The sequence below is a fragment of the Ovis canadensis genome, chromosome 5 (assembly GCF_042477335.2).
Source record: "Ovis canadensis isolate MfBH-ARS-UI-01 breed Bighorn chromosome 5, ARS-UI_OviCan_v2, whole genome shotgun sequence".
Classification (NCBI taxonomy): Eukaryota; Metazoa; Chordata; class Mammalia; order Artiodactyla; family Bovidae; genus Ovis; species Ovis canadensis.
Window position 1 is genome coordinate 34794369 of NC_091249.1, and position 12749 is coordinate 34807117.

The window sequence follows — 12749 nt, forward strand, 5'->3', positions numbered from 1 at the left end:
TTATTATTTTAAAAAATCATTTATTAAAACATCTTCATTTCCCAAGGCACTTCAGTAGCTTTCACAAAAATACTTTTTTTTTTAAACCAGGTGAAGTATATGCTCTAGGAGTACCATGGTAACATATTCAGAAAAGAGAAGACAATTTTACATCGAACACAGAGTATCTCCCAGTGTTAAACTACTGAAGCGAGCAACTCTGAAAGACTGTGAGCATAACTTAACTTTCTTCTTTGTAATTTTTTCCCCATGATTAAGTGTCACAAAAGGAACACATACAATGACATCATTTTTGGCACTCAGAGAAGTGCTAGTATAGCTAAGGCTGGCGAGGCCTTGCAGAGCTGGCAACTGCAAACCGTTGCCAGAGTGATTCTGAGATGAAACGAACAAACCACGAAACAAAAGACAAAACCCGGAGGCTGAGGAACCAGCCTTTCCTAAGTCTATTCTGAAGGGCAAATAACTTAAGGAGAAAAAAGACATAACAACAAACAACCAGCAAATAAAACACAAACAATCAAAATCCACATTATAGTTTTGGGAGAAGAGACAAGTTTGTTTGTCTCTTTCACTGATTTACTTCCTTCAAACCGTATGTTAGAAACCATAGTAGCTAGGAGACCTGATTCACACAGCAGTGGAAAACACGTATAGTAGCTTCGGTGATGCATCTCTGTGGGCCCAGACAAGCCCAGTGCTTCGATCAGATGTAAACAAGTCTACCCAGTAGTCTGAGCGGCCTAAGTGCTCGTGCGTCAAAGCGCTTGTCTGTGTTCTGTATCTGCTCAGTTTCCTCCATGTTGAATTCTTCTAGCTTTCCCCAGACCTGTGTTCTCCTGCCCTGGGGAAGCAACAATATCCTTTGTAACTGAGAAAGTATGAGAAACCAAACTTCCTGTGAAATTACTTCTCTTCCTCTAAAGGGCACCATTAGAGGGAAACGGGGAAAAGATGTTTCGCGGGGTGGGGGTTGGGGAGGGGAGGACTAGACCCTCAGGTCTATCAGAGGCCTTTTTAGGCAGTCTGAAATTAAAATGTAAATTTAACAAATGCCTCTCCTATTTTTTCCAGATCCTACTGGTTCCAGTTAGTGGTTAACTTCTTAGGAAGTGCCAAGTCCATCATTGTAATGGTTAGGATTTATTCAAAGTTGTCTATCAGTAGCCAGAGTCCCTGGAGAAAGGTAGTGTCTAGGACCATAAGCAGCTGAGTTTGGGTGTCCATCCATGAGCAAGGCAGACACAGCATCCATAGAATCAATAGCAAAGACCTGTGCCACTGAAGGACCAGTGTCTGCACAAGCCACTTCTGACAAGAAAGTCTTTCCTCTTCACTTTCTCACTGGAGGTTGTGTTAGAAGGATGTGCTTTTAAGGACTGTGGGGCTTTCTTCACCATCCTTTAACATCCTTGTGTGGCTTGGAGTCTGCCTGTATTTTATTCTATAAAGACAAGTCAAACAAAAGTTAGTAACAAATCTTAGAAAGATTATCTACCAGTCTCAAAACAAACCCCACCCCCGCCACTGCCATAGCTGAGGTTATCTCACTAAAGGGGGGGAAAAAAAAGCATATAGCAGATTCTGAAAGGTTTCTCCTTGTCTCTGTACTGTCCCAGAGTAGCTGTTGCTGTGGAGAGGTGCATGATGACCTGGCGGTCTGGGTCCAGCCAGAAAGAACAGGCGGTAAGCACCTGGACACGTCCGATCCTCTTACGGCTCAACTAGTCCATGGCATTTCTGAGTCCGCGGGGAACTCTCTGCCAGGCCCAGATCTAGCGCATTAACTTTGTGAAGGAGGAGGCCGCCTTACCCTTTGACCCTTAGCATCTGGTCAATGGTATCTGGGAGTGGAGTGCCAAAGGTCTCTGGGAGGAACAAGGTGAGGATGGCTGTCAGGATGGTCAGACTCCCCATGAGAATGTAGGGCAGGAAGCGGTCGTAGGCACCTGTGGCAAAGCAGACAGAGTCCCAAGCTGAGGATGCAACTGGACGTGGTCTCTCCCCCTCCTCTCATGTCTCTGGGACTCTAATGGGTATCACCTGGCTTCTCAGCCTTGGCATCTCCCAGTCTGAGCTGCCATATTGGAACGTGGCACCTAGGCAGATCACAGAACCCAGAATTGGCACAAACCAGCAGTACCTTGGTGCAGGGGAGGGGTGTAGACTGGAAAGATGGGGCTGGGCCATTTCTATTTGTATTTCCTTTCCTTTTTTTTTTTTGACTACACCCTGTGGCATGCGGGATCTCAGTTCCCCGACCAGGGATGAATCCACGCCCTCTGCAGTGGAATTGCAGAGTCTTAACCACTGGGCTGCCAGGGAAGTCCCTCCATTCCTATTTCCTAATGCTGGGTTTCCAAGGAACTCGAGGTACTTATCCAGGGACAGGAATAACTCCTCCACCTCTCCAGACGTGTCACAACCCACTTGATTTGTCTTCAGGCCAGGTCAGGAGGTGTTTCTGCTTGTCAGATCTCTGCAGCATGTTCACAAAGTGCTCCCAAGGTGGGGCCACCCCTCCCCAGAGATGTGCCAGCTAGGAATGGGCAGGGGCACTGCAGCTGCTGTGAGGAAATAATCCTGAGAAAGATAAAACTGGGGCCCTGTCACATAAAATGCCATAACGCAGATCTTTGCACAGTGTAAAACTGCTGCGTTGAGTGCTTCAAGTTACAGAGGTTCTCTGTTCATCAGATCTCTTCAGTGGACTTCTTTCCCTTCCTATTCCTTTTAAATTCCAAGAAGGAATTTCCCCAATTAAGTACACTGGCTCCCTAGACACGCTGCAATTTCTTAGGACTGGGGAATTATGTTCTCAGGCGGAAGGGCTAGGAAGGCTAAAACAGGCACAAGCTCTCCACTCTTGTCAATTTCTAGCTTGTTTCTAGGTTGTTTTCCACATGACTGCTTCCACCACAGCGCGCCTCAATAGGAACCTTCTCCAGGCACAGATCCAGTCTTGGCTGTGTGTACACTTGTTTTCCTGTTGAGCAGTCCCCAGCCCACATTACAGCCAATCAGTGCTTCCACCCCACCCCTCCCATGTACGCTCTGCCCCGAGGGACCTACCAAGGTAAACGAAGTAGGGAGACAGGATGCTGCCCAGGCGGGATGCTGTGGAGCTGACTCCCACGCCCATGTTCCTGACCACTGTCGGGTACAGCTCGGCCGTGTACACGTAGACCATGGAAAAGGCAGCTGTGACTCCAAACTTACCCACCATCACCAGGACTGTGGCCAAGTAATACAGCTCTGGGGAGGCAAAGGGAGGCTGGTAGGAGGAGGCAACAGCCCAAGGTACACTGCTGCTGAGAGTGGGTGTTTTTTTTTTTTTTTTTTTGCCTGAAACAGACATATTTTCTCCCTTTCTTTCTGGGAAGGGTTGGGCAGGGAAGTTTCTATAACTTCCTATTGTGGGATAAGGGGCTTATGTCCCTCCAAGTTGCTTACTGGGAGGAGGCTGGGACTGGCAGCTGTGTGAGGACATTCTCCTCAGCCTAGAGACCACCAGAGTGAGCCCCTCAATAATCCAAAGGAAACTTGCTCCCCAGTCAGTCACTGAAGACGCGGACCCTCCTGCTGCCAGCACTGTGGAATTCTCTAAGGATCTGGGCCTAAATGGGAAGTTCAATCATAGCTCACTTCATGCTTTCACTCTGCTCAGCACCCCACGGACCAGCAGGCCTTCAGGAGTGGCCCTCTGACCTCTCCTGCTTCTGTGCCAGTGCAGAGACGCTGCGAGCGCCCTGTGGGTCTCCCTGAGCTCCGGTGTGGGCCTCCACATACACCCCTGGGCTCCCAGCCACACTGTGCAGAGTGTTGCCAGCCTCAGGGACCCAGAGGTCCCCCGACGCATAACAGCTCAGGCTCCCACCACGGACATGAGGGTCCATAAACCGTTTCGTGAGCTTTCAAAGACTTCACGCCCTTCTGTAGGATACAAAGACGGTTTTACAAATAAACTCCTGCAGCTGGCCTGTGAGAACCGTGCTGTGGACTGATCCTCCCATTTCCCTCCCCTCACCTCTTACCCAACAGTCCAGGCTCATTACCTCCTCAAGGTCTTGGCCTTTGCTTTTTTTGGCCTGAAATGTTCTGCTTTTAGACTTTTTCCTGGGTTTCTCCATCATTTCATCTGTTGCTACTCAACTGCCCTCTCTTCAGGGACACTGTCTATGACCACTCTATATAAACTAGCTCTCCAGTGTCCTTCATTGTCTTTATAAAAGGTAACACTGTCTGTACTCTACTCAGCATTTTATTTACTTGTTCACTGTCTGTCTTCCCAACTGGAACGTGAGCTCCAGGAAGACCTGGGGCCCTGCCCAGCTAGTTTACTTCTGCTCCTTAGCCCCAAGCACAGTGCCTCCCCCACAGTAAACACTGCGCAGCTGCTTATTGAATGAATAAATGACAAAGACCGGGCCAGGTTGAAAAGACACAGGGATGGCTCTCTTCCCTCCCCCTCACTCTGCAAAAACCAACACGCACACATTAACTTGGGTAGAAGAGTACGATCAACTGCCAGCCCCACTTGGCTGCTGTCCCTCCTGCCCCCAAAGCCAGGCCATGATGACTGTCTGGTCCTGGCAGATACTTTCTCCTGATTTGTTGAACAAGAACACAGATATGCAGGCAAGCTCTAACGGCATCACTTCATGCTCTTTACTAACTGGGTGAGACAGTGTGGTAGAAACCGAGTGACTCAGTGGATATCTCAGACCGCAGACACGTATGGGACTTACCTGGGGGCACGAGCTGCACAAAGAGAAGAACGCTGCCACCTAGGAAGAGGGCAGTGGCCATGGAGTATCGTCGGGGCAGGTGCCGCAGCAGCAGCCAGGCCAACACATACGCTGGGACTTCAACCACGGCCGAAAGGAAGCAGTTCAAATAGACGTCCCCATGCAAGTTAGGGGTGTCAAGGGAGAGCCCGAAGTAGCCCACTGATATGGTCAGCCTGAAACAGAGTGCCGAGGAAAGCTGGAGAAGAAGCATCCAGGTGCCTCCCTACCTGGGCGACTTTTAAAATATCATTACTGCAGGAAATTCAAAACTATCCTCACCAGGAGGGCAGCAGATTTAACCTTGAGTCCTGTTTCTTAGAAACAAAGATAACTTCCCCCAGACCAGGGTACCTTTTGGGTCAGAGTACCTTCAAAGCATTCCAAAGTGTCCCAACAAAGACATATAATTCAGATAGATTTCCTGTGTTGGAAAAAAACCCAAGACCCAACAACCTGTCAACAGGCCTTTTGACTTTACAAATCCTAAGTTGTGTGTACTCAGCAGTGTCTGACAGAGGAGCCTACCAGGCTCCTCTGTCCATGGGATTCTCCAGGCAAGAATATTAGAATGGATTGCTATGCCCTCCTCCAGGGGAACTTCCTGATCCAGGGATTGAACCAGTCTTCTGCATCTTCTTCTCCTGCGTCTTCTCCTGCCTGGACTGGCAGGCAGATTCTTTACCACGGAGCCCCCCAGGAATCCTAAGCTGAAGCACTCAGAAAAGCTTACCTCTCTACTCTCCGAACCTCCCAGATCCAGCAAATGCAGAAGGCGCTCGGGAATGAGTAAAGAGGCAGCTATTAAGTGGGGTGTGGTAAGATTGGTGACATAACATGAAGGAACAGTCACTGGTCAAATATTTAGAGAAAGATCCCTGGCAGACCCTCTGGAGCGATGAGCCAAGAGACTGGTCAGAAGCAGCTGATCCCAACCCCACCAGACTTGAGAGGAGGAAAGGGCGCTCCCAGTGGGCCATCTGAGTGCCTGTCTCCAGCAGACATTCCCTCTGTTGACGGTCAGCACTTTTTGGCAAACCAGACCAACATGAATCAGATTTTTTCTAACTCATCAGCAGGTTGAAGCCACAGCTGCCATAACCAGGGAAGAGGGCTCAAACAGGAGTCCCTGGGAAATCCAGAGCAGGTGGAAAGCCTGGGTGAACCTCAGGACGGGTGACTCACTGCAGGCTGGTAAGTCTGTGGTGCAGGCTGAATGCTGGTTTTGTCTGAGGCCAACTCAGGGGCGGTGTGCTGCCCTGAGGGATCCTGGGCCATTCCTTGGAAATGGGTGACGCATAGTACCCCCCAGGGAGCAACCCAGCTGGTTGCCAAGGCTTGTTGACTCCAGCAATAAGGACTCTGAGATGTAGCCTGCCTTCCTCCCCCACTGCAGGCTCAGGTAGTCACCTGTAATCCCAAGGGTCTGGCCACTGAGCAAACACTCTCTAGGCACTCAGATGTGTTCCTTCTTTCTGATAAGTCACAAATCCCTGCCTGACACACTTGGGGAGATGCCATGTGAGAAGGAACTTGAAGAGGACATGCGGGCCATGGCTCTGCCTCCAGGACAGTCTCCAAACATTCCAGAGGGAAGACTTCCTGCTTTCACATTTCCAGAATGTACATAGCAGCCTCTGTAACCAAAAGGACGTGGAGTCTTCACTTAGAACTTCTTAAAGCCCTCAGCAGTCCTCCTCCGTCACCGTCTGATGCTCTGTCGACAGAACAACTAAACTGGGGACCCAACGTGAGCAGCTCTTCACCTTATGACCCGGAGGGATCCCCAAAGATCCCGTATTTTCCTCAAGAGCCCCCACAACAGTGTTTGTACTCCTCTTCTGAAATTCCATTAAGAACCAGGACATGCCCACTTCTTTAACTGCAAGGCACATCTGTGCCACTTTCTGATGACACAGGCTTTCAATTCTGGTCTGAGACTTGTCTACAAATGTGAAGCCTGAGAGCTACTGCCAGAAGCTGCGTCTGGAGGCCCCGGGTAGGTCTCACTTACGCACCACAGAATTATGGACATGACGGTGATCATCCGGATGTTCCGGGTTCGAACCAGATCCAGGATGCTGTGGGACTGCTGCTTCTTGGAGCTTAGGTCTTGTAGCTGTGGGCAACAGGACAAGGGTATGGGAGGGAGAGAGGGTTGGAGACTTAGAGACCCCAGAACAGACTCGAAACCCCGGCATCTTAGCTTTCTGTGTCTCTGACTTGGGGAGTGGTTCGTGTTTCTTGCTTGAAAAGAAGAATAGGTATAGAGGCTGTTCTTGGGCTGCAGAAGGCTTCACCAGGCCTTGTCGATAACAAATTAGTAAACAAGAAAGAGGAGTAAAAGTAAGTGACCAGCCTGTAACGCAATGCAGCCAAGGAGGAGGCCTACGCTGATTGCTCTCTCTTAGCACCATCCCGAACCCCGTCAATGGCCACATTCCAGGGAGGCCTCTGAGCATTCCTTCCCAAGCCTGGCTCCCAGCCTTCTGGGTCAGAGAGAGAAACTGGCTGTGTAGTTTATTGATATGATATTTTTTTAAAAAGAATTAATGTTTTTTGGTCCTCCTACCATGTAGTTACTGGTCTACTTCCAAGGAAAAAAAAAATTTCAGATAGAAAAACAGGAAAATTGACCTTGGCTTCACCCAGTGTAACTTCCTATGAAACTTGGCACAGCCAAGGACATTAATAAACCACACGTCTAAACACACTGATGTTGCTTTCTTAAGCAAACCCAGCTTTGGAGTCTGTTTTTCCTGAGTTAGCAGTTCAACAAAAGGTCAACTTTTGACCTAACTGATCCCATGAAATAGCCTCATTCCTATAAAAATGCCAGTGGATTCATGGGTTCACCAGACTGACCTCTGCAAAGCTACCAAGGCTACCTAACTCAGAAGCCGTCCCTGCCATCTACCCCTTACTGAACTCTGACCAAGTCCTTTCTAGGACATCCGAGTAGGAGCTGGTGCTGGGCCACTTCTTAACTGTGAGGCTGGCAGGGCTGTCAGTGGCCAGCGGCTTCTTTGCCTCCTCTAGTAACTGGTCTCTCTTTCCCAAGCCTAAACTCTGCATTGGAAGTCAGACTGGCTCGAACACACCTGTGCACCCAGCAATATGCTCCTGCTGGCTCTTTCCACAGCCAGGCCCTTGTCTTTGTCAGAGCAGAGACATACTCCAGAACCCCATCAGCCAACAATGACATCTAAGCTCTTCTGGGAGCCACGGGACTGAAGAAAACTGCTCGTTACAGACAGGGTGGAAACACAGGGAACAGGAAAGAGAAGCAAGACCCAGGAATCAGGCAGAGCCAGGAAATTACTCACTGCACGGGAGAACAGGGTTTGCAGGAGGGTGTGAGGTTGGGGGAGGGCGGATGTCGAAAAGGACCTGGCTCTAAGACGATGCTCAACCACTCCCCACTGGTAGGCGGAAGGAGACAGGACAGTTTTAACTCCAAATCTATTTTTTTTTTCATATTTTAGGCAGTGCATTTTTTTTAAATTAGAAACTGCCCAAGGTATAAGAAACAATGACTTCCCAGAATGCCAACTTCATGGAAGACCTTTTACACATAAAGAGTTTTTATTATGAAAAGTAATGGTTTAACTGTATGATCACCTAAAAGAGAAGATGTCTACAAAGTATGGAAATCTAAAATCCACAGGAAAGGTAAAGGAACTGAGGCAGCTGGCACCTTCTCAATTTCTGAATTTTAACAGGACCTGCCTTGGGGGCAGCTGGGGCTTGGGCATAGAGAGGGCTGGGCTGCTGTGTAAAGGGAGGGCTTTGGGGCTGTGTGATGCTGCCCTAAAATTGTGGTCACCGGGACCCTCCCACCAGCCCCTCCACGGTGCTCACCTCACTGGAGTCAAAGATGGTTGAAGGTGCAATGATCCCATTGGTTTTGGCAGCCCTACGGATGATCACCTCTGCCTCCTGAAATCGTCCCTGAGAGATGAGCCATCGGGGGGACTCAGGGATGAACCTGGAAGTACAAGAAGCAATCTCACTGAGCCTTCTGTCCCTCAGACCAGGTGGAGCACACGTGGAGGTGTTAAGTGGGGTTTCAGAACCAGAGCGAGGTTTGAGGAATGTTTGATACTTCCAAGCCAGAAGCTAAGAGATGCACTGTGCTACAGCCAGTAAGTGTGAGCCTCTGATTACACTGGAGTACACAGAATTTACAGGGGCCGACACACCCTGATGGGTGGGATTCCTCCCTGGCTGGCCACCTCCCATTTCTGAGGAGTGGTGGTGCCACCTGCTGGACACTAAGTAGACAGGCGTAACGTGGGTTCCTGCAGCCTGGCTTCTGTCATGGGCTGAGCTGGGGCGGGGGGGGACACACCTCACCTTGCTGTACTCCCCTGCTTGTTCCTGGCATCCCCAGAAGCTTTTCCACTGGCCTCTGACAGCCTCTAGTTTATCGTCATCCCTCCCTCCTTGATTTTTCCACTTGACTCTCTATAGGGCACTTGGGTGTTCTGAGACTTTGTGGGTCTTATTTTCTACCTCATCAGGTGGCCTCTGCCCTTGGGTCATAACCAGGACTCATCTGTGTCTTCTGTGCCCTGTATCTTCTCCCACTATCCTCTGCAATGCTCTCACATCCACGTGGGCCAGGGACCTCACCATCCCTACCTGCAACATGGGATTCCCGCCTCAGCTGCATTCTCTCTCTTCGTATGGAATAGCCTTCTCTCTGCTTGTCCAGCTCTATCTTGGAGGCTAAGATGGAGCCTGGCTTCCTCCATCCTGCTGCCTGGAGGACTCTCACTTACAACGTGCTACCTCTTCTCTCAGTCCTGTGGCCTGAGGCTGTAGCAGCACGCAACCAGAGCCAGGGCCTAAGCTGTCTTGTCCTGCGGTCTGACAGCTTCCTGGAGGTCATGCTAGACTATCGTCTCACAGCTACTGCTTTTTCCTCTGTCTACACTCCAATCAACCCAGCACAGGGCTGAGAACAAGTCTGTTGATTTCCTGAAGTTGTTTTGTTTTTGGCTTTTCTGTGGATGGAAAAACATGCTGAAAGAACTTAGGATGTGTGGGTTGCTGCTGCCCCCTAGTGAAAGCCAGACAGAAGACACCCTGCTGGTGTCTTCTACAGCCTCATGCCACAGGACCGAAAGAAGAGGGAGCACATTGTAAGTGAGAGTCCTCCAGGTGCCAGGCACAGGGCACACTCACCACCACAGCGCTGCACACAGCACCCCCGGCACCGTCAGCGCCAGCAGCAGCATCCGCCAGTCTCTGATGAAGTAAGCAAACAGTGGCAGCAGCATGTAGCCAAATGCATAAAATATGCACACGCCTAACGTAGAGAATATAATACGAACTGACTTGCCAAGAATTTCTGTTCCTGTTCAAAACAAGGGAGGAGTCGAGTTAGTATTTTAATTCTGGTCATTTCCTTATTCATCTTCTCTTGTGTAATTTTCAACATACAGATAAGGGATCAGGCAGAATTATCTCAAAAGTTTCCAAGCCTTTGGGAGGGACAGGATTCTGACCACCTGCCGCCATCACTTCCTGAAACCCTATGCTAAAGATGCCATGTGGGGCCTCAAATTTAAATCTTCACTGAGGAAGGGTCCATTAAAGGAGAAGTTGCTATTATAGCCACATGTGCTGACTATTGCACTTTTAAGAAAAAATTTTCTATTAAATGTGAAGAGAAACAAATAATCCTTTCAATGATCAACCCAAGGAACCTAATGACCCAAAAGCTAGAGTTAGGGTCCTCTGAACAGTGAAACTGGCAGCTTCTCAGTGAGAGCAGGCCAAACCCTTGCACTGTGGATTATGAATTAAAACCGTGAAGGTCTCGTGACTAAAGCCCATCCCCATCAATTCATTCTTTTTTAAAAAAGATTTTTAAACAAATGTGGACCATTTTTAAAGTCTTTATTGAATTTTTTACAACATTGCTTCTGTTTCGGGTTTGGTTTTGTTTTTGTTTTGCCCATAGGCATGTGGCATCTTAGCTTCACAACCAGGAATTGAACTCTCACCCCCTGCATTGGAAGGCAAAGTCTTAACCACTGGACCACCAAGGATGTCCCTCAATTCACTCTTGCCGGTCAATTTCACTAGCCACTGTGTGTTTCAGAAGAGGCAGTTTTCTTCCTTGGTGAGCCTGCCAATCATGGCCCTTGGTCCTCATGTCATGCCTTCCTAGCTACCCCAGCCCTGGGAAATGGCAGGCCCTATTTTTAACAGAAGATGTTTAGGTGAATTCTAGCAAAATGGCCATCAAGTACTAATGAGACCAAGGTGCCACACGTTGGGGGCCAGAGAAGAACTGGAAATCAGCAGTTAGGCTATTGTGCTGCTGGGGACACAAGGCTGGGTGGGCACTTGGAGGACTCCCTTTCCATGACTCCTAATTGGGTCCACCAAGGATCCCTGGTTGGCATTGGCAGAGACCACCTCCCCGAAGGGACATCACAGCTGTCCCCAGAAAGTGGGTGGTGGGATGATGGTGAAACACAGAATCAAGTACTCAACTCCAAACTGATGGCCATACCCAGGACAAATGCTGCCACATAGTTGGAGATCTGGCCCATGCCTACAAGGAAAAACAGCACGGTAAACATCTCAAAGTTCTTCGAGAAGATCTGCAGGAAGCTGAAGCCTGTCTGCATGCCCATCGTCACAAAGAGCACGTTCTTCCGACCAAACCTGGGAAGGAAAGGAGAGTGGCAGAGAACCAGCTGGGAGAAGGCAGCAGGAACGGGCCCCCCAAGGGGGGCTTTCCCCGGGGTCATTCAGGGAGGGGTTGCGGACAGTGCTGCCAGGGCACTTGGTGTGGGGGCCGTCCTGGTCTCTCGGTCCCTAGGCTGTTACCAGTGCACAGCCTGGGCACCAGCGTTGCCCAAAAGGCAGTGCCAGAGTTAACACAATGATCACAAGGGACTGAAACACATTCATTATACTTAAGTTCATACATTCATAATTAATAGTTTGAAAGAGTTGGTTTACTTTGGAGGATAATGGAGAAACAATTCATTATAGATGAAAACTGTTTAAATAAAGGGGAAGACATTTGTCCTGACTTTTCTATATAAACTATATGAACAGTAACCAGTAACAGATGAGGGAAAGTATCATTTCATAAAAGTATTCCAACTATTAAATGAAACCAAAGTGATAAAATTAGAACATCATCCTTTTACAGCTCCCAGTGAATGAACAGATATGGGCATCATGTTTCAGTGACTGCTAACATCATAAAAAGAGACACTTCAATGTTGTATGACTCCTACAGTCTTGCCAAAGGGGCTGGATCTGAATCTGACGAAGTCTCTGGATCTAGCTGCAATTTGCAAGAAATGCAGAGAGAAAAGGAATACGTTCAACTGCACTGTATACCCTCAGCAAAATTCAGACTGGAAAATTCTACAAATAGAATAGCCCAGGCAAAGAAAAGGATGGAGAACCCCTAGGTTAAAGCAGACTAACAGACATGTAAACATTTTTAAGTGAGCAAGACTAAACTTGTGTTTAAGGCTGCATATTTGGATGATAAAACTACCAAAAACCGACAGGGAAGTGATTATTATAAGTCAAGCTAGTGTTTACTGACAGGTGAGGGAGGCTATTGTCCTTGGGATGGGACAGATGAGTGGGGCTTCCTGGTGGCCAGCAAAGTTCTATTTCTTGACTTGATATTTATATGGTTATTTCCCTGAAATAATTCATTAAACCTCATTCGTTCTGTGTGGTTTTCTATATCTATGTTCAATTTAAAATGTTTTAAAATGTTGTGTTTTTTGGATTTGTTTCATTTCAAAGGCAGTGCTACAGCAAGTAGGAACAAGTCGACCTAGTTCATTCAACCTAGCAGATTGAGCTTGAGTCTGGCCGGGGCTAGCAGACACCCATTTTCATTCAATGAATATTTATTTGAACGTCTATTATATACTAGTCACTATAAATGTATTTGAATAAGAAAAAAAG

At 48.3% G+C, this 12749-nt stretch overlaps 1 protein-coding gene and 1 long non-coding RNA gene across 2 annotated transcripts in view; one reads left to right on the plus strand and one right to left on the minus strand.

Moving 5' to 3' along the window:
• Positions 1-12749, minus strand: part of LOC138441085 (organic cation/carnitine transporter 2) — a 26678-nt gene continuing 13929 nt past the window's right edge. The window contains exons 3-10 of the mRNA XM_069591526.1: positions 11317-11471; positions 9978-10149; positions 8649-8775; positions 6806-6906; positions 4749-4963; positions 3073-3255; positions 1814-1949; positions 1-1444 (exon numbers count right to left, since the gene is read on the minus strand). Of these exons, the coding sequence (XP_069447627.1) occupies positions 1357-1444; positions 1814-1949; positions 3073-3255; positions 4749-4963; positions 6806-6906; positions 8649-8775; positions 9978-10149; positions 11317-11471 (1177 nt within the window). The 3' untranslated portion in view covers positions 1-1356. The remainder of the gene's footprint in view (positions 1445-1813; positions 1950-3072; positions 3256-4748; positions 4964-6805; positions 6907-8648; positions 8776-9977; positions 10150-11316; positions 11472-12749) is intronic.
• Positions 1613-12749, plus strand: part of LOC138441113 (uncharacterized) — a 12241-nt gene continuing 1104 nt past the window's right edge. Inside the window, exon 1 of the long non-coding RNA XR_011257247.1 lies at positions 1613-1686. This is a non-coding gene — a long non-coding RNA (uncharacterized lncRNA). The remainder of the gene's footprint in view (positions 1687-12749) is intronic.